This window comes from Amblyomma maculatum, chromosome 7, assembly GCF_055883805.1.
Source record: "Amblyomma maculatum isolate TAMU_Amacu chromosome 7, ASM5588380v1, whole genome shotgun sequence".
NCBI classification, from domain to species: Eukaryota; Metazoa; Arthropoda; class Arachnida; order Ixodida; family Ixodidae; genus Amblyomma; species Amblyomma maculatum.
The window spans coordinates 64,203,198-64,225,083 of NC_139350.1; the positions used below are offsets into that span (position 1 = coordinate 64,203,198).

At 50.2% G+C, this 21,886-nt stretch overlaps 1 protein-coding gene across 1 annotated transcript in view; it reads right to left on the reverse strand.

Moving 5' to 3' along the window:
* The window catches only part of LOC146183560 (uncharacterized), a 34,935-nt gene extending 13,775 nt beyond the window's left edge, over positions 1-21,160 (reverse strand). Inside the window, exons 1-3 of the mRNA XM_084608374.1 lie at positions 21,095-21,160; positions 20,747-20,989; positions 17,496-17,652 (exon numbers count right to left, since the gene is read on the reverse strand). Coding sequence (XP_084464500.1) covers positions 17,496-17,652; positions 20,747-20,989; positions 21,095-21,160 — 466 coding nt within the window. The remainder of the gene's footprint in view (positions 1-17,495; positions 17,653-20,746; positions 20,990-21,094) is intronic.
* Between the last annotated feature and the right edge of the window lie 726 nt (positions 21,161-21,886).

Sequence of the window (21,886 nt, forward strand, 5' to 3'; positions counted from 1 at the left end):
TATAGATATGATCGATAGTAGAGTACCGTTTCCGAAACCCTGCTTGATCCTTTGCTTGATTGCAGTCTAAGGTTGTCCTGATTCTATTAGCTATTACCTTAGTAAATACGTTATACGTAACAGACAGTAAGCTGATTGGTCTGTAATTTTTAAGGTCCTTAGAGTCCCCTTTCTTGTGAATTAGGATAATGTTTGCATTCTTCCATGGTTCCGGTACCGTCGATGACACGAGGCACTGCGTATACAGGGTGGCCAGTTTTTCTAGCACGATATCCCCCCCGTCCTTCAGCAAATCTGTAGTTATCTGATCCTCTCCAGCTGATTTCCCCCTTTTCATAGTTTCTAGTGCTTTCTTGACCTCGTCCTTCGTCACTGGTGGAACGTCTGACTGTTTTTCCCGACCGCCAATCTCATTACGGTCCTGACTACTTTTTGGCTACTGTAGAGATCTGCATAGAACTCCTCGGCTACTTTGATTATCTTGTCCATATTAGTGATGACGTTGCCCGCCTTGTCCCTTATCGCATACATCTGGTTTTTGACTTAATACGTAAGACTCTGGACAGTTACCACTGTATTATTATTACCACAATATACAGACGGCCCCTTAAACGCCCCAAACAACAAGCACATTTTCCCGATTGGACGAAGTTCCGCGCGACACTTTCCTCTGTCGACATTGTCCGCTCTAGATATCACGAGTGGGTGACCTCTCTAATGACAACTCTCCGCACTAACGACCAACGCATTCAACTCACCGACTCCACCCCAGAAGTAGACAACCATCTTCTCCATCTTTGGGAGGCCCGCCGCAGTCTTACCAAACGATGGAAAAAACAGAAACACAACAAGAAACTCAGACACCGCATCGTTGAACTCACCCAAAAGGCTGCCGACTATGCCGCTTAGCCGACACTAACTGGGTGGATCGATGTAACGCTGCTGCGCGCCAGATGTCTTGTCGTAATACGTGGCGTTCATTTCGTGCACTCTCCACCGTGTCATTCATAACTTTCCCGGTACTACAACATAGTTGGCCCGAACACTGCGACAGACATCTTTGTACCACAGTAGATCCTTGTCTTTCCCAATGCTCATACGCAGGCCAAGCAACTCTGGAGCTGGATGCCCTGTTCCAGCTCCATGATTTGAAGGAGGCCGTAGCCAAAATGAAGCGCGGTACTGCACAGGGCCGGGACAAGGTCACCGTCAAATTTCTCGCGAACCTTCCGGATGCAGTGTATCATACCCTCCTTGAATTTACCAACCAAATCTGGCTGGGAGAGATTCCTCTTCCCCAGGATTGGAGGACAGCCCTAGTGACATTTATGCCTAAATCAGGCAAGCCAATTGATGTGGAAAACTTGCGCCATATCTCCCTCACATCTTGTGTCGGCAAATTGATGGAGAATATGGTGTGAGACAGGTTGTCCACTTACCTCGAAACACACCACACTTTTGCTGACATAATGTTTGATTTCCGACCACAGAAATCCCCACAAAATATCCTTCTACAAATTCATCATGACATATTAGAGCCTAAAAAACTCCCTCACAATGACGAGGTAGTCCTGGCCTTAGATTTGAAAGGAGCCTTTGATAACGTCAAACATGAAGTGATACTAAATCATGTCCAAGATACCAACTGTGGTCAGAATACGTATCGATACATATGGTAATTTCCCACGGGTCGACAAGCCTACATTCGAGTTCAAGACACGGAACATGGACCCTATACCATCGGATCCCGGGGTACACCACAAGGCGCAGTGTTGTCTCCTCTCGTCTTCAACCTTGCAATGAAATCCTTCGTGCAAAATTAAGCTCTATGTCTGGCTTTCGATATGCCATATATGCGGATGATATCTATCTGGGCAACCGAAGTTAATCTTTGACACATGGAAACATGCCTACAACAAGTAGCGGAGGTGGTGGACACTTATACTGCGTTATGTGGTCTAACATGTGCCCCCATCAAATCAGAATTTGTCCACATCTGTCCCTCCCCTCGGGACGACACATCAATTCACTTTACACTTATTTCGGGTCCAATTAGAGGGGCCAAGGAAATCCGCATTCTTGGTCTCTTTATTTCCAACAACGCAGACCGGACACAACACTAACAAAAATGGCATGTATGGCGACCAGGTGGGCCGTATGGTTCACCGGGTCTCCAATAAGCATGGAGGGTTACGAAGTAATGATGCCTTGCGGTTGGCACATGCATTCGTTACGAGTAGAATTCTCTACTCAACCCCCTACCTTCACCTGAACAAACATGACGAGGCCAACTCGAGGTGATACATCGCCAAGCTATCAAACGGGCTCTTGACCTCCACATTGCCACATCCAGCCAGCGTTTGTTGGAGATTGGGATGGTCAATACCTATCGGGAACTCCGAGAGGCTCATCTTTTCAGCCAATACATACGCCTATCACAAACGCCGTCTGGTCGCCGCATTCTTGACCGACTACACATCCAATGCACCACCACCTTTGAGGAACGGGTACGAGCGCCAGAACCCTGGAGACAAGCCCTCAGGGTCAGACCCATTTCCCCGCAACATGTCACACTTTGATAATAATGGCTGTCGCCAGGCGCGTGCGGAAGCACTGGAGCGGCATTATGATAGACAACATGGATACTACGTGGGCATTGCCGGTCCCTACCGTGAGAGGTGGTTCACCGCGGCGGGGGTCCACAACACCAACACAGTGGCAGGACTCACGTTCCAGGCTCACAACACAACATACGCGGAGGAAATCGCCATTGCGCTCGCCCTCTTCCTCCCACAAGTAAAACACATCATTACCTACTCCAAGGAGGCCTGTCGGAATTATGGGCTGGGTTGGACACCTCCTATAGCCAAGCGCATCCTACAAAATTGCTGTCGGTCCAGCGACCCTCAGCACTGTAATCTCATCTGGGCTCCCGGCCATCAGGGACTCCTGGGCAATGTGTTAGCCAATCAGGCGGCCCGCGCGCTCTCTCCCCGGGCACTCAAACTTGCTCGGGAAGTCTACTCAATGTCCTATTACATTCAAAGAAATTACCACATATTATAAGGATAGCCACCGCCGCTTTCCGGAACCTTGTAAAGGTCTCCGGAGAGCGGACGAAAGGCTCCTTCTCAAAAATTTTACAAAGACAATGCTGTGCCCGGCAGTCTTCAAGCACTTCAATACAGACTTTGATGAGGGCTGCAGCCTGTGTGGAGCGACCTTCTGGGACGTTTTCCACGTGGTCTGGGCCTGTCCATCCAATTCCCACCGTTCCCAATCCTTCTTTACCCACCCTTCTAGGGAGGCCTGGGAGGCGGCACTGCTCAGCTGCCATGACCTACAGTCCCAGCGGACCTTGGTCGCCAGGGCGCGAGAAGCGTTAGACGCCATCGGGGCCCCGGAATAGGAGCTTCACCTAGATTTGTGAGGGCCTGGGCTAATAGGGCCTCGATCCAAACACCTCTTTGTACAAATAAATGTTTGTCACCACCACCACCACTACCACAGGAGTTGTCAGAGGAAGCAATGACCAAAGCCCAGCAGAGGGCCAAAGTCTATTATGGTCGAACAGCCAGGACCCGTCGCTTTGAGGTGGGTGATGAGTAATGATTTTACGCCGATCGCCGAAAAACAAACTGCACGTGCAGTGGGAGGGTCCGGCAAGGGTTGTTTAAAAACTGTCGAACGTTAACTACACAGTGAGTTTGCCAGGGAAAACAGACACTGCAGCAAGTTTACCATTGTAACCTGCATAAACCTTATATGCAAAAGGAAGCAGTGGTATGTATGATGGTGAACGTGCCCCAAAACTTCCGGTCGAGCATCCGGGTCTGGGTACAGTAACGAACAGGGAAGTCACCGAACAACTAATTAGGGACTTAGTCTAAAGCACTGCCGTCGCCTGTGCAGACAACCGAATTGCACGAGCTCTTGCGAATTTTCGAGGTTAGTTCTCTGATAGGCCTGGTAAGACATCCGTCTTTACTCATGGTATTGAGTTTACGTTATGGAGATGAACCACAGACACTCGTTGTCGGGTCTCCACAAATATATTTGGCAATACCCGCCGAGCCAGGTGGGAACGGGACAGCAAACCGCCGGCATTTAATACTGCTGCCATGAAGAACGAACTGCGCGTGCTTTGCAGACGTGCTAAGGCCATCGTCTTCTTTTGCGCCGAGACCGTAATGGCATGCCACAGCCCCCCCCCCCCCTCAAACGATGAAGCCATGAGCGAAGGGGAATGGCGAAAAGCGGACACTGGAGTGTGAATCGTACGTGGCGAGGACTGGCTCGATCGAGAGGGGTTCCAATGGCACAGTTTGCGATGACGTCTGAGTCAAGGTGCACGGGTTTAAGGCGATCAACGGATATCGTGTCCTCCCGGCCATTGATGCGCAGTAGAAAGTACTTAGGAGCACGTTGGAGCACCTGGTACGGACCATCGAATGGTAGCCTTAAGGGTGGACATACAGCGTCCGAGCAATGACGTGTGTGCGCTGCATGTCGGGGGGCGGGGGGACGTGGATACGACGGGAATACTGGCACTGACGTGGTGGAATGACATGGCTTATAGCGCTACGTTGTCGGCAGGTGTAATTTGTGACGTCAGCAGGCGTGGGTGGCGAGGGCCCGAAGTGCTCGTCATGGACAGTGATAGTGGCGCCAAACGTTAACTCTGTTGCCCAGGTAGAAGAGTCACGGCGAAGTGCGGTGCGGAGATTAAGCAGGACGAAGGGTAGGCGCTCAATCCATGGTGCACGAAAAGAGAACGCCATAAGTGAAGCTTTCAACTGCCGGTGAAGACGATTAATGATGCCATTCGAAATAGGGTGGTAAGAGGTCGTCTAAATTTGGTTGATGCTGAGGAGCCGAGATAGGTTAGTAAATAATGCTGAGCCAATTTAACGACCACGATCAGTCGTATTAATGGTGGAAGGGACACCGTAGCGGCTTATCCAGAGTGTGATGAGCACTCTTGCGATCGACTCCGCCGTTATGTCCAGAAGGGGCATCGCTTCAGGCCACCTCGTGAACCTGTCAGTGCAGGTTAACAGGTAGCGGTTGTTCCCGCAGAGAGGAAGAGGACCGACAATGTTGACGTGCAGATGGCTGGAGCGGGTGTCCGGGGACGGGAAGGATCCAAGTGGGGTCGCAGTGTGTCGGTGCACCTTACTTTTCTGGCAGCTGAGGCACGTGAGCGACCAGCAGCGAACGTCGACATTGAGGTTAGGCCAGATATAACGAGCCGTGACGAGGCACTGAGTTGCGCGGATGCCAGCATGGGTCAAAGAATGGAGGGCATCAAAGACGGTTCGGCGGCATGATGTAGGCACATAGGGGTGAGGGTAACCGGTTGACGTATTACAGAGGAGAGGAACGGCGCAGTCTGGGAGCAAAACGTCCTCCAATACCAGAGAGGTGCCGCATGTGCGATGCCGTTGCAGCTCGGCATCCGTTCGTTGAGCAGCAGCTATAGACGTGAAATCGATGATTGGCCGTCCATTGCCCGTCGCATTGAGTTTAGTGGGAGAGAAGCATCAGCAACTTTGGGCACGCCGAAAACGGGCCGAGTCACAGGCTGGTCGCCATCCTGAAGACGTGCAAAGAAAAAATGAGGTAAACAGAGTGACCGCACAGGCACGCCGATATGAAAAACAGCTGGCTTATAGAAGATGGGATGAGTGGTGCAGTCGTTTGGGCTCACGAACAACTAACAAAGCCCTCTGGAAGACTTTCCATGGCATGGAAAAGAGGCGGCAGGTTAAAGATCATGCAGAAAGTATTAGACTCACATTACAGCTTACGCCAAAGGAGTTTGCAGATCAGGCTGCTGCCCTTTTCTTCCCGAACCACGCACATTATCCGGTGCCTTCACCGACAGTGGATATGGTTGACAAAACAGGATTAACATCACCATTTACCAAATTGGAGTTATTGACTGCTATAGAAGAAGCGAATGGTAAAGCTGCACCTGGACATGACGATATTCCTTATGAAGTCGTCAAGAATTTAGAAGGAGCCGCAGTTGACAGCTTGTTGGATGTGGTAAATGAGGTATGACAAGGAGGAGACATTCCACTCGGCTGGAAACACTCGGTGGTGGTAACGATACCAAAGGCTGGGAAACCTCCCACAAGCCTGGAATCTTTGCGGCCTAACTCGCTAACACCCACAATTTGCAAGATCTATGAAAAAATGATAGCCACCCACCTATCATGGTGGTTGGAAAGTAACAAAAAATACCATGCTCGACAAATTGGGTTCCGAACAAACCTTGGCACAGAAAATGGGCTCGCTATGCTCGCTGAAGAGGTCATACATGAGTCGCCCTATAGCCACCTAGTGCGCACTGTAGTGGCTACCGACATGGCGAAGGCATACGACAATGTGTTACATGCCAAGATTCTTAGCAACATGGATGTATGGGCATTCCCCTGCAGGTCATAAAAGCAGTACATAATCTGCTTAAGGTCAGGAAGTTTTCTATCCGGATAAACGGAAAACAAATTGGCAGTTACACCTCGAACAGAGGCGTGCCACAAGGGCCAGTGTTAGCACCTTTACTATTTAATATCGCACTGATCCCATTGGCGTAGAAATTAGCTGAAATACCAGAAATGCGGTTCATGATATACGCAGATGAGGTCATGATTTGGTCTGTTCATAAAAAACTTGAGAGACAGAATCGATATCTGCAAGAGGCTTTAAATACCATAGATGAGTACGTCTGAGCAGGTCTGGAATTGTCACCTCAAAAGTCCAGTTAAATTCATGTTCCCAACAAGAATGGAAGAAAACAATTGGCAACGCAGAGTCACCCTAAAGATTGGGAATCAGGCATTGGAAGAGATGGACGAGTTGAGTTCTTGGCCTAGAAATTCACAAATCCGGCAAAGGAACACAATGGCTTCATAAGGTGGAAAAAGTAGCTGCGACTTCCTTAAACTTGATAAAACGTATTTCGTCTTGGGGACGAGGAGCTCGAGCGGACATGGCAAGACGTCTTGTACAATTGGTGTTACAGCCGAGGATACTATGCTAGGCCCAATTCCAAAGACTCACAAGGCGGCAGTGGGCGAAATTGGAAACAATAAATAGAAACGCAATGCGCACTATCACGGCCTTACCATAACGTACCCCTATCTCTATTCTCCAAGAGTTTGCACAGATAAATACGTTGACAGAATGAATTAAACAACGAGAGGCAACAAAGGATATGAAGCGAAAGTACGTTACGCCCATAGCATCCTTATACAACGAAGTGGCAGTTCAAACACCACCAATGGCTGACCCCCCTCCGTGGGAATTCACGACTATTACGACAAACAAGACCACTCGGCTTCGTCGCAAAGAAAAGCTGGCATCTCGCCCTCTGGTTGATGCACTTCCAGGTACCTGCATTGCATATACGCACGCATCAATTATAGAAAATGGCGGTAGAACAGCAGCTACTAGACCAACACACAGCGAACTAAAGGTACATAAAAAATATGTTTCAGAATACCCGGACCCGCTTGTGATGGAACTCTATGCAATCTGCGATCCTATGGAGGCCATAAATAAAATAATTCCATAACAGAAGCCCACATCTATACAGACTCTTTAGCCTCCATAAAGCAACTGAAGAAAGTGACAAAGACGCTATGCGTTACCCAGGAAGATACGCATCCAGATACATTGGACATAAGAAGATGCTGAGAACGCTGAGCAGAGAAAAGTTGACCACCTCACACACGAAATTCCAAATACTAATGCGCCCCCCACTAGGCTCCCTTTTGATGCCCGCTCTGCTGTTCCCATCTTAGCATCCTATTTAAGGAAAAGTACACGTGCCCTCATTTCCACGTGTACATTCCCCCTCCCTCATAACTTAACGAGATTGGACGAGAGTTAAGTTTGCGGGCTTCGCCCAAAAGCGAGATTCCGAAGGGGCGACCAAGGTCAAGGGGCAGCTTGACGCGGGCTGATTTATGACGGTCGCCCAGGCGACCGCTTCTCGGAAGTGAGCCCAGAGCACATGGCAGCGGGCGACGCTGCCGGCTCTGTCCGTCCTGTGCCGCGAGGGAGGCAGAGCAGTGCACTTAGAAGGCACAGCCTAAGCGGAGTGGTTGTGGGTTCGGCGCTAACTGCTGTGTCTCCCGGTTCGAGTGGAGAGGGCGCGGAGGCCATAAATCCCGAAACGCGGCGTAACACGGGCCTGGGGAGAACGCGCTGCAGAGGGAGCCGCTGTTGACATATCTTCACGGGAAGACGCCTGTGCGTCCCTTTTATCGAGATGCGAATTGCTTGGTTGGCGCCAGCGCTGAACTTGTGTTCCTGACCAAAGCGGCAGAATGTCAGGCAGGCTGTGTCGAGAGCGCGACAGTCGAAACAGTGATCGCTACACCAGTAGTAGCATCCGAGGAGCCAGCAGCAACACAGCTGGATAGACGAGGCGATCCTAACCCAGAAAACACGGGTTCGTGTGAGGATATAGATGAGCGCAGTCTGAGGCATGGTCTGAACGATGACGATGGAAATTGCGTCCCACGCTTTGAAAACAGCAAAATAACATTGCCACAGGCAGCGATGGACCATGACCAGCGTTGTGACCTCGGTGCGCATCTGCGTAAAGAAAGGACTGCTAAGGCGGAGCCTCCGGAGAATGAGCTTTTTGAGACAGGCACGATAGTCTCAGAAGCACCTTTTGGGTGCATTCTTGTTCGGGCTTCTGAGGAAGCGTGTGTGTCGTGCAAGCAGGCAGCTAGCGTTTTGTGCGATGCAGGAAGGGGGCACAGCCAAAAAGCACGGCGCGTGCGATTATCTTGCATGCTGCGGTTCGTCTGTGTCGTGCGAGCCGTCCAGCCATTTAATCCCGGCGGTACGCGCTGAACAGTGTTCACAGTCACCACCCACTATGCCACTGCCAGTTGTGAGAGGCGTAAAGATCGCCTGTGGCTCGACCACGCGCTGAGGCAGTGAATAGGAGGGGGGGAACGTTGACTGACCCAAGAGACTTTGAGCACGGAGTGGACAGTCATTCCTGTGCTGGACTATGTGTCTAGTGTGAACTTCTGTTTTGTGCTTGATCATGCAGTGTTTATTGCTTGATTCGGTGTTATGTATGCCAAGCTGTGTCGCCTTGTATGGCGTATGGTTTAGTTATCGTTTGCGAACGTGCGCATGGAGTATTGTCGTTCAGGGCGCGCACGCCTGTGTACGGAGTGTTGCATCATTGTTTTGCATGCTGCGTTTGTTTGTTTTGTTTGGTGTACGCCAAACCACAATGTCCCCCCCTTTCCCCCGTTAGAGGAGTTTTACGTTGAGCATAAAGCAAGTGTACGCGCAACATTCTCGATGGGGAGGAGTTAAGCTTGCGGGCTTCGTCCAAAAGCGAGATTCCGAAGGGGTGACCAAGGTCAAGGGGCGGCTTGACGCGAGCTGATTTATGACGATCGCGCAGGCGACCGCTTCTCGGAAGTGAGCCCAGAACACATGGCAGCGGGCGACGCTGCCGACTCTGTCCGTCGTGTGCCGCGAGGGAGGCAGAGCAGTGCACTTAGAAGGCACAGCCTAAGCGCAGTGGTTGTGGGTTCGGCGCTAACTGCTGTGTTTCCCGGTTCGAGTGGAGAGGGCGCGGAGGCCATAAATCCCGAAACGCGGCGTAATACGGGCCTGGGAAGAACGCGCTGCAGAAGGAGCCGTTGTTAACATGTCTTCACGGGAAGACGCCTGTACGTTCCTTTGAATCCGCCGCCCGCGCGCAACCGACCAAGGGCAGGGATCGGAATGTTTGGGCCTGAGGTTTGCGTGTGTGTGCGTTTTCGGAAGTGTTTTCGGACGCCGTTCGTCTTTGCGACTGCTTAGCGCCTCTTACGTGGGAGGATTTTGGAAAGGGAGTAAATCACAGATGTATGTGTTTGCGTGCGCAAACGCTCGCCGCTTAGTGCGTGCTTTGTGTTTGTATGACTTAACATGCATAGGAGAGGGGTATGTGTGACACAGTGATTGGCCAGCCCATTTTTAAGCACTGCACGGGATTGGCCACAGAGTGACAAGTCGTTGAGTGGTCAACGAACTAGACTCGAATTTCGAGCTCTAAGGAAGGAGCGTTGACACAGTTGGGGCAGAGGACAGTTGGGCTCGGAGCAGGGTGGGGCTCAGACGAGAGTCGAGGGCAGACGGGTTGTTCGAGGAGGGAGGCTAGGCTGACGGAGGTCTCAAGGGACTAAGGCCTAAAATGTAGCAGGAGGCCAAGACCTGATTCTGCTAGCCTCTGACCTCTGATCGTTCAACCAGTTGCAGTTAGCCCTTTATGTTTTGATATCGCATCCGACGACGTTATTGTAAATACGTTGATGTAAAAAGTGTAAATAAATGTGTACAGTAGAGAAGGGAAGTCCTCATCTCCACACTGCAATGTGTCGTTGAGCCACGGACGCAGCAGTGGTCACCAACACCACTCTGTACGAGCGATGGCAGAAGGAGAAACAGCAAGAAACACCTGCTGTATAGGGAAGCCCATCGATTCCCCATGCCTTCGCCCGAATTGTTTAACTAGGAGGTTTCCCTTAGAAGGATAAGAGCTGGGGCGGCCCTTACCCCGTCGGTAACATGCCAATCGGAATCTCAAGCAGACATCGGACAAACCAAATGCCCGAAGTGTCCCACACCAGCTGCAGAAGTGGATGTTCGCCACCTGCTATGGACTTGTGCAGGGAAAAGGGCATCAAGAACACAGATTCTGCGCGAAGTTGGACTAACCACAAGGGAAGAGGGCTTTTCTAAATGGCTCACTGACAACGCTAAGAGCGGGAGCCTGCTCCGGTTCCTCACAGAAAGCCATTTACATGAGTTTCATTAATATGCCTTATGGCAAGATTGCGTACAAAAAAAAAACTATGTTCAACATGTCGCTGACGTGAAGAATGTCGCAGGTAAACGCGGAATTATAGACGAGCTGCCTGATTTCCAGAGTAACGTAGGAGGAACTGCTGGATGCCAGAGCAGACGTCAGAGGTTTGTGGTCAGTCAAGGTATCAAAAGTGCGTCCTTCGAGAAAGTGACGGAAGTGCTTCACGGCTGAATATATTGCCAGCAGCTCTCGGTCGAAGGTGCTGTAGCGGCGTTCAGGGGGCGCGAGCTTCTTGGAAAAGAAGGCGATTGGCTGCCAAACACCAGCCATGAACTGTTGCAAGACCGCGCCGAGAGAAGCTTCCAATGCGTCCACGGCGGATGTGAGTGCATCACATTTGGGCTGAACGAGGAGCGTGGCGCCGGCGATAGCAGCTTTGATGCCGCTGAAAGCGCGGTCAGCAGTATCGCTCCATGCGACAACCTCCACAGAACTAGTATAGACCAACACCGTGTTTACAAACAAAGGAGGTGCTCGTGGCGCCGCAGCCGATGGGGGGTGAAAAGTAGGGTTAGCGCCGATAGGAACAGATCGTGAAAGTTTGAAATCTCAATACCGAGGCGAAGTATTTTTCAAACATCGCGAAATGTACGGGGATGCGAGTTGGAGGGCGACCCATAAAAACACACGTAAACACAACTTACCGCACCGTTTTTCTTGTTTTGCAGGGCACCAGAATTGCTGTGGCCGGTCGTTAAACATTGACCCGCGCTTTGAAGAAGTACGCTGCGTCATTGCGAAGGCGGTCTACTTTTAAAACTCCTCAAAAAATCTATGTTGTGAATCCGGACGCCCCCAAAATGCGCATGTAGCGAATCGCGCAATTTTGTTTACAGTCTGATATGCTGCGCATGAGGTAAATTAGTTTGATAATACTGTCGCTCAAGTGATAAATCCCTAGACAGAATTACATTTAAAAAGCGGTTGTCAAACGCCATATGACAAAACGGACCGAACGAGATTCGCGCACTGCAGCAGACGACAGCGCAGCTGGCGATATCCATCGCGGCCGCCTCCAGCTCCGGAGCGTCTGCTAGCGACAGCGGGTAGTGCATGATCGTCTGCAGCTGTGCGCGGTCAGTTTATCGTGCTGTGGACGGTCTCGAAAGTCGTCAGACTTGCAGTACTTGCTAGGGAATTCAGTATGCCATGCAACATGATGTCAGAGCGTGGTATAAGGCAGTCACCAAAAAATTACGAATGACTTTAGCGACTAAAGTAGTGAAAGGCGAAAGCCTGAGAAGTCTCATCTTGTCTAGCGTTCCTGCCATCTGCAATTCCACACTTGAACGCGCGTCAAGGAAAGCCACGCGGCAGCCGCCGCAAAACCGGGACACACTTTGTCCACGACAGTATGAGCCATTAAAGGATTTCGCTTTAGAAATGAGAAGGGTTCAGCGCTGATGAACAGAGAAAAACGTTGCGGTAAGTTGTGTTTACATGTGTTTTATGGGTAGCACTCCCAACTCGCACTCATACGTTTCGCGGTGTTTTAAAATTACTTCGCCTTGGTAATGAGATTTCATTTTTTCACAATCTGTTCAAGGATGTTCATGGTTGCTTTGTGCTAAACAACGACATCATATAAGCCCCGTGAAATGAGAAAACTGCTTTGAAATCTTTCCGTTCCATGTATTACTATGGGCGCTAACCCTACTTTTCACCACCAGTCGACCCAGCCTGGCGACAGCGGTACGCATCCCGCTAGCGCGACATTATAGAGGCTGGGGTAAAGAATATGCTTGAGCAGAATTTTATTGAGGCCTGTGAAACTGATTACACTTCCCCTTTAATTTTAGTTGAGGTCCCAGGCACGGACCCTCATCTTTGTGTCGCCTACCGAAAGCTAAAGTCCATCACTAAGGATCAAATCTATCCGATCCCGAATATTGAGGACCGCATTGAAAAAGTTAGTAGCGCTGCGTTTACTTCCACACTAGACCTTTTCAGGGGTTACTGGCAGGCTCCCCTCCATGAGCAAGCTAGTAGGCACGTGACATTCATTTCACTAATGGGGACTTTGTCTCTTTTTTTGAGTTTTAGTTTAAAGAACGCGCCATACTGCTTTTCAAGCCTCACGGACAAAGTGTTGCGGGGACTCGAGGAATTAGCTTTGCCTTATTTAGACGATGTAGCCATATAATCCATATCCTGTTCTGAGCATATGACGCAATTGCAAGCAGTGCTTACCCGCTTATGCGAGCAGGATTGACAGTAAAATCTCCCAAGATCCGATTGGCACGTGCCGAAGTTTTTTTACCTCGGTCACATGATTGGACAGGGTCGTCGCCGCCCTTCTGAAATAATGGTGGCCGCGATACAAAACTTCGCCCAGCCGCGCACGAAAACCAATATCCAGTCGTCCTTAGGTGTCGCCGGCTACTATCAGATGTACATCCCCAGGTATTCTGATATCACGAATCCCCTGATGGATGCTCTAAAAAATGCCCAAGATTGCGTCACTTCCTAATGCGAAATTTGAGCGCAGCTTATCAGCTGTTTCACTGTTTCGATAGATTGAGGCAAAGATTTCGAGCAAGACACGTATGTATAATTACAGACAACTTTGTTTTAATGTTTCACACGTATTCCATCAAGAAACACTCCACTAACAGTTCTTGGCTGTCATGAAAGAAGCTTTGTGGTCGGAGAAAAGAAGAGAGCAATTGAGTTATCGGAAGGTTGCGGGAAGCAGCGCGTGGCCCCATAGGAACGCTGCACGACGAACAGATGCCGCTGACGCCGCTAGCGAGTGAAGCGAGTGAGAACGGGATGCACGCACCGTGATCCGCTGACAGCGAGCCGGCTTTTCAACAACCGCAAAGCACCCTCGCCGCCACGCAGGAAGAGGAGCGACGCCCTCCTCCTCTTTCTGCATGGCGGCGACGGTGTTCTACGCAGTCACGTTGTGTTGACTCGCTAGCGGCGGCATCAGTCAGTCGCTGCTAGCGCTGTGCTCCGGCGACTCCCCCCCCCCCTTCCTTCCTTTCCTCGTGTTCTCCGGTTGCTGCGCACGCTCCTGCCCCCATCGTTCACCGCTGAGTGCACCCCCTTCCCTCTTACTGCGAGGCTCCGGTTGCCGAAGCGCTGGCTCGAACTGGGGGGATAAAAGGGGGGCCGACGCGGTCGACGCCTCCGACGACGCGAAACCCAGGAACGGGCGTCAAAGAGCTGCGCTCTAAAAAACGGAGCCCCAAACAGTCGTCCGGGACGAGAAAAAGGAAAGTGCCTTTAGGGCCCACAAGAGCGCTCTAACGTGCCAGCCTGTGCTACGATCTCCAGACTACACTAAAGAGTTCGTGGTTCAGTGCGATGCTAGTAAGCGAGGCATGGGTGTTATACTATGCCAAAAAGAAACTGGAGGAGAGAAACACGCCATCGCAGAGGAACACCCCATCGCAGTCGCAAGCTGACCAATCGTGAGCAGGTGTATAGCGCCACCGAAAAAGAGTGTGCATGTTGTAGAAGAAGAGCGGACACCAGGCCGTCTTCAGCGTTCTTTAATACCCGATGTCCCCAGCCGTCAATGTGGCAGCATGGCGCTCAGTCTCTACCACGCGCGCTCCGTCGAAAACCTCTTTTCCCCCTTCACATTCTCTTTTCCTGCGTGAATCTGCAACACATCTTGTGCGGTCCGTTCAGAAACTCTCATGGTACCTTGCCGGCTCGAGGTTTATCATTGAAACGGACCACTGCTCTCTCCACTGGCTGCAGACAACCTCTTCTAAATATGACCGCGTCTTGCGCCTCAGCATCGCTTTGCAGCATATTCTTTTGATGCGCGCTACAAAAAGGGGAGTCTCAACGGTAACGCCGATGGCCAAAGTCGGAGCCCCTAACGTGAGAATACAGGCCTCAAAGTTGTCGCTTGGTGGTTTTCTTCATGACGGAGGATTTTGAACATATTGTATTGTCTTTGCCTAGCATTTGAAAGTGGTGTAATTTTGTAGTGCAATTTTCTAATTTGAGGACGCGTTACATTTGTGGCTGAGCTACACTTTACGATAGATGGCAGTATAAAAGGGAAAGAGCCTGTTGAGTTTTCAGCATAGACGCTTGTGGGTACGACGAAAACCTCTCTGAAAGCCATTTTGCAGTTTTTTAGGAACCAGTACGTGCGAAGAAGACCTTCTGGCTGACAGGGCGCAAGAAAAGCGGAGTCGGGCGATCTCTGGTAGCAGCATTATCTTAACAACCCCTCTAGACAGCGGATGCAGTCCCCTGCCCTTCGGGATTTTCCTTTCCCGGCGGGGCAGTCTGTTACAATGCGCCCCCGTCATGTGCGACCGCCGATGCGGCCGCAGCAAAATGCAATGAGCGCAAAAGCATCAATCAAAGCAACGGGCATTTAGGCCATTTCAGCGCCGTTCATTCGGACGCCCAACGCTTCCTCCCGCCGGCGTGTTCCGTGGTGTCCAAGCTACACGTATCGTCATATGTGTGCGTGCGCGCGCCCGCGCGTGTGTGTGTGTGTGTGTGTGTGTTGGGTGTGTGTGTGTGTGTGCAAACGCCGGCCAACCCCAGCGTTCGAGAGAGAGCATCAACCCGGCCGGAAGCAGGAGGTTCCTCCGGGCCGCCGTGTCTGAGTCAAAAACACCTTGCTATAGAGTCCTCCCTTCCCTCTGAACTGCCGAGTGTATAAAAAGCAGCGGCTGCTTCCGCTGAGAGAAACTACGCCGAGACACCTGCTTTTTGAGCGTGTCAGTTTTCTCTTCGGACCTGCTTCTCTGGCCGTTCCTAGGTGATTGTGAATTAAACTCTTTTAGAGCGCAGCTCTCTGGCGTCTGTTCGTGCGTTTAGCGCCGGTGTCGCTGTTGTCCCTCGTAACTAGCTCCGCAACCGGGCAGCGCGTGCTCCTGCTGCCACTGTTCTGCTCTGCGTGTACCCCCCCCCCCCCCCCCCCCTCCTCTTCCTGCGTAGCAGCGGCGACGGTGTTCTCCGGGTGCCGAAGCGCCGGCTCGGCGTCAGCGGATCACGGTGTGTGCATCCCAAGCCGAAGCACAGAACCACGTTGACTTGACTCGCTAGTAGTGTCAGCGGCATCAGTCAGTCGCTGCTATCTCTTCGCCGTGCAACGTTCCTACGCTGCCTCCCGTGACCTTCCGATAAGTTGATTTCTCGCTTGTCGGCTGCGTTTCGATCGAGGCGAAACAAAGAGGCGTCCGTGTGCTGTGCGATGTCAGTGCACATTAAAGATCCTCAGGTAGTCGAAATTCCTCCGTATCCCTCCACTACGGCTTCTCTTTCTCTCTATCCACTTTCACTACCAGCTTACTCCTTTACCTTACGGCACCGGTTCAGGTGTCCACCGAAATAAGTGTGGCAGATACTGTGCCTTTTCCTTCCTGTGAACCGAATATTATTATTATTATATTCTCGGACCACAAAGCTTCCTTCATGAAAGTGAAGAACTGTTAGAGGAATGTTCCTTGAACGAATATGTGTAAAAGATAAAAAAGTTGTCTATAATTTTACATACATGTCTTGCTCGAAATCTTTGCCTCAATATATCAAAAGGTGAAACAGCTGATGAGCTGCGCTCAAATTTCGCATTAGGAAGTAGCGTAATTGTCGGAAGATTTTTATTAGTCGATGCCCCGTCTTTGCCGGGACTGTTGATGTCTTCCGCTTAACCCCAGTCGCAAGTCCAATGCTACCCTTGGGGCTTTCGAGCCACATCTATCCTATCGGACTGCACTATGCAAGGTACATCACTACCTTACACGCTGCAGTGACGAAACAAGACGATTTTGTAGCGATTTTGCGGGTCAGAGCCGAGCTTCGCGCCTCCCGTTATGCGCATGCGCGAGAGCCGCCAAATTCGAAGCGACGAACCAGATGTCATTTGCCCAACCACCATTGAATCGATGCTTAGAGAATAAATGAACAAAGTACGTCTTCCACCAGGGAATAGAACCTCCATCCCTTGGATTCCCAGCCCTGCACCTTACCACTGCGCCACGTCCCAGATCGTGAAACGCTATTGACAATTCCCCTTGTCTTCAGAGAGAATGATAGCGGGATTCCACGAGTGACAGGTACTGCGCCTTTCCTTTCCTGTATACGAATTATAGGACGCCGGTGAACTTTAATGCGTTGGATGAAATGCTGGTTGTGTTCGACAAGGGGCGCGCGATGTACCGTCATCACGACAAGACTTGCCACACACGTACGTTCAAGTGAAACAGGCTTCCAAATACCATGTCTAAAAACGCTGGCAGTGGCTTAGCTCTGCTATGCCTGGATATACGTAGCGTAAAGCGTAAAGCTTCCGCGGCGGTGCGCTTTAGGTAGATTTAGTCTTGAGCCCGGAAGACTAAATCTACCCAAAGCGCACCGCCGCGGAAGCTTTACGCTTTACGCTACGTATATCCAGGCATAGAAGAGCCAAACCACTGCCAGCGTTTTTAGATGTGGTATTTCGATGCCTGTTTCACTTGAACGCACGTGTGTGGCAAGTCATGTACTCGTTTTTGTTGTCTAAGTGTGCAGTTTATATATCAGATGGCGTTTCGCGATTTCTTGAAGTTTCCGACTGTGAACGGTTTCGGGTTTCTTCGAGTTCACATCGGTAAAAAGAAAAACTTTCACGCACTCGTCGACAGCGTAGGGCTCGGCTCGTTCCCTGTAGGTGTCGTGGCCGGTTCACGGTCTCCGAATCGTCTCGGCCACAGGATGTCCTGCAGAAGGCGTTGCCGCAACGATGATAGGCCCATCGTGGCCTTTTCGAACAGTGCGCGTTGCTGCAGCACCTGCATCAGCGTTTGCGAGATGGGAAGGGGGGCTTAGTTAGAGGGCGTCATTTGGTTTTCGAGGGAGCTTCGCAGATATCAGCATGTGTTAGTGGCAACTGCCACTCGTTATCTAGTAATACGAGCGACTGCTTTCTACTTGGGCCTTTATTTTGAGTATTAAAGCTAGCGCGATGATCGCTTCGGGATTCGCAATGACGGCTTTGAAATGTGACCATCGCCGCTTACTTGTGATTTTGCTTGCCTGCGTCGATAGTTTGATTTGGTTTGTGGGGTTTAATGCCCCAAAGCGACTCAGACTGAGAGACGCAGTAGTGGAAGACTATAAAAACAGGCGCCTTGCTTTTCGCCTCCACCTACAAGCGGCCACAGCTGCAGGGATTCGATACCGCGCGTCTGGGCACAACAGTTGAACGTTCTGACCGTTGCACCACCGTGGCGGGTGCTTGCGTCGATAGGTAGTGATAATTACCATGGTAATTAGAGCATTGTGGGAGCCTCGTGTTGAGGCCCAGTCCCGACCCGAGCCCGAAAGTGCAGGCTTGGAGGAACATATAACGAACGAGAACGAACGTATTGTGATCTCTACTCGCAGCAAGTTTGCTTATGTATCAACCACGGTTTCAGTTTCTATGGCATTATACTGTTGAGGTCTCAGTAGAATGTCATCCCAGGAAGACTTCGCCCATACCATTCTGATGAGCAAAACAACAGATTTCGTAGCTTGTAGAATACCACAGGTGGAGTAACCCAGAAGTCTCCGCGACTGTGACACATTCTTTCATCTTACCTTTATTTCTTCCCTCAATGTGCTTTTCAGACGTCCATGAAGAGTGCGGCAATTGCTGCGCATTTCGCTGCTAATATGTCATTTGTATTTTCTACCGATGATACGGAATGGTACCTCTTTCTATAACAGCTAGGTCGTATTAACCGCCTTATACCGCAGCAATTCTCTATCTTATCCTAATTTAAAGCATGTGTCTCTGTGTTCATGATTCTATAGCTGAAATGGGAGTTACACATGAGGTTTGTGCCAGACTCTCCTTGGCCCCATAAAAATAAGAGTCATTAAACACACGAATGCTGCTACTAAAGAAAATGTAAATGATGACGCTGGCAGAAGAGGGCCAGCTCTTCTCACGTTTACTTCTCAGTGTTGAGCATCATGTGGGCTTATTTCATAAACTTCCATTTCCCATTCCATATGGCGGACGTAAGCATGTTGGTAGCATCTGACGAAACCAGCGAGCTACAGTCACAAAGCTAACAAGATAGCAGATCCCGCCTTCGGCGATCGCCACTCGCCGCACACGCTGGTAACCACTGGCTGCTTCATGCAGCCAATAGTGAGATGCGTTAGCCGGTCCGGTCGCTTCCCTCGAGCTCTTGAAAGCAGCGACTTCGTCACCCAGCAGTGGTCCATGCCAGTATACCAAATGGATCCAAAATGTGAAATGGAAGTTTCAGGAACACGATTCTGTTGGCTCATATTTTAACCGGTAGCGCAAGGGCGCCATGCCACCGACATTTAATCGTGGTTCGAGGCACCTTGGTTGAGATCCACCCCATCTTCGGGATCGCAATAAATGAGTTGGAACGATATTGTCTCCGTACTGAGTTGTTGGTGAGTTTGACCGCATCCTGCCATCCACCGCTGTCGCTCAGTTTAGAGTAGCTGTTAGTTTGTAGAATGATTTTCCAATACGGGTATGAATCCGGGACTGAGGTGGATTTATTGTCCGCCGCAAAAAGGGAGAGAGCTGTGTAGCTATCATTTGTCCTCTTATGGCTGTCACTCGGGTGGACGTTGCTCAGTAATGAATCTGTTTTATCTTAGGGATTCCTATAAACCATCGCAAGTTCAGGAGGTTGACAGGTAGAAGAAATTGATTTATTTGATGACATATGAGGATCTATTCTAGGCTCTCACGCAACGAGTGAGTAGGGGCTCACGTAGCGTAGAAAAAGCTCCAGTTATATTCGCTGCTCTGTAGATTTAATTCTCTCAAATTGTTACCCTAAGATGCTCCGGAAATTGGAATGGTTGCGACTGGACAAAAAGCTATTGACGTTTTTGTGTTTCTCACGTGATCTCTTGCTTGCGATGTCGGAACCCGAGTTAGGCAACCCGAAACTGAATCACGTGCGGCAGAATAAAATGAAATATAATCATTTAGTGAGAGTAAGGAAATTTAAACTGAATCACGTGCGGCAGAATAAAATGAAATATAATCATTTAGTGAGAGTAAGGAAATTTCACGCTGTGATACATATTTGATAATATATCGTGCATAATTCGAAAGCAGAAATAAGCTCAGAAAAACTTTGTGTGTCGACCTTTTTAACGTTATCACGGTGGAAACGTAAATCAAGCAAAGCAAATCTATAACTGAGCATGGTATTGATGGTGGTGTAAAACTCGTTCTGCTGGTCCCAATTAATCATGTGCTGCGATTTGATTGAGCCAATAAGCCGTTTACTAAGGTGGCGCACAGGAAATCAAGCACAAAGTATCAATGAAGCTTTACGGCATTGAAACAGTACCTTTGCAGTTCACGTTAACGACGTTAACAACGAAAAATTTTCTTTCTCTGCTTCAGAGTGGCTTATCACAGCACTGAGGGGCGTTATGTCGGCCCGAATCCAAAAAGGTTGAAACTGAGCCCTACCTAGAACCACGACGCCTGCCTTCTATATAAGAACAACAGCCATGTGTAACCGGCTTCTCGCGGAAGAGCAGGTTGCAATTCTATAAGGAAATATCTACTATTTGGACATTTCATGCAACTGCTAGAGAGGTCGAGTGAACAATTTTCGTTATTTTTTAAGTATTGTTGTCTTCTAGCGTCGGCTCAGAAAAAAAAGTAATTTTCCTTTAAAGCAATAGATAGCTGGGCGAGTTTATTTGGTTCTGTCCGAAAAGAAGATATAAATCATAAAAGCGTCGTTTCGCCTTCGTTTCTCTGTCGCGCTGCTTCGTTTTCTGCTCATTTCCGACCGGACAATACAGCTGGCGAAACCGCAAGTGTGCATGAGTTCCTTCCTGAGGGGAGAAGCACAGGCAGAGCGCGCACGTATGCAGATGCGGTACCTGCACGAGGTCGTTCTGCAGCAGCTGGACCATGTTTTCGGCGATGGCAGCCATGATGAGCACAGCGGCCGTGGCGTTCATCAGGAGCGTGAAGATTATGCCGCCAGCCAGGCACAAGAAGAGAAGCGTGCGCACCCGCGTGCCGAACAGCGACACCGCATAGAGCGCCGTGCGGCACAGTAGTGATGTCGCGTCCACGCTGGCTACCAACAACACCATAGCGAGCTCGTGCAGAAGCTGCGTCTGTCAAAATGGAGAACGCAGCCGTGTCACGCGAACAGAGTGGGAGCCATCCCGAGGGCATAAACAGCGCCCGAAGAAACAGCAGTGTCTGAGCCGGCCACTCACAGGTATCTTGAAGTAGAGCGGATGATCATCGATTCTGTAGTCTAGGAACAGTACAAAGGGCAGCATGGCGGCTACTTGCGGAGACAGCGCGTCCGTGAGCAGCAGCGCCACCAGCAGGAACACGCAGTAGGCGCAGCGAGCCTCCTGCGCACGACGGAGTTATAGTGCGCTACGGAGTGTTGTAGAAAGGCATGACGTGGCAGCGTCGACGCGTCGCTCGCGAGAGGGCGCTCCCTACTAAACTCCTCTTGGCAGCTTACGCGTTGTGTTGATAAAACTTCAGTGCCTGGAAGCATTCGCCATGACTGGCACCATGCTCAAAATAAAATGGCACTGAAAGAGGACAAGGGAAGCCGATTGTACAGAGAGATATTAAGTCGCTAGTCATCCTCCCGCAAAAAAAAAAGCGATTTATCTTATGTATACTAGAGATATTGGCGATTAAAAAACAGCATCCAAGTCTTATTTCTGAAGGGATGCACCGGGCCGAATGCGAAAAAAAAAAAGAACCGACCGATACCGCACTTTATCCACCAGTGCCTCACAAAGCCAATCCGGTTCGGTTATGTACTATTTCTTTGCTGCTAACTCCCTCGGCATGGTAGACACCCGCCTTCGATGCTGTAGTTTCTGGCGATTCAATGACAGCCCCTACTCAGTGACATGTGGGTCTTATGATGTTCACGGGTATACATCGTGCGCGAAAGGCCGACGCCGGTGGTCGCCCCGAAGCGCGGCAATGGTTATTTCAAAATACAATTTGCAAATGGTATACGCTCACTTCTGAGGACT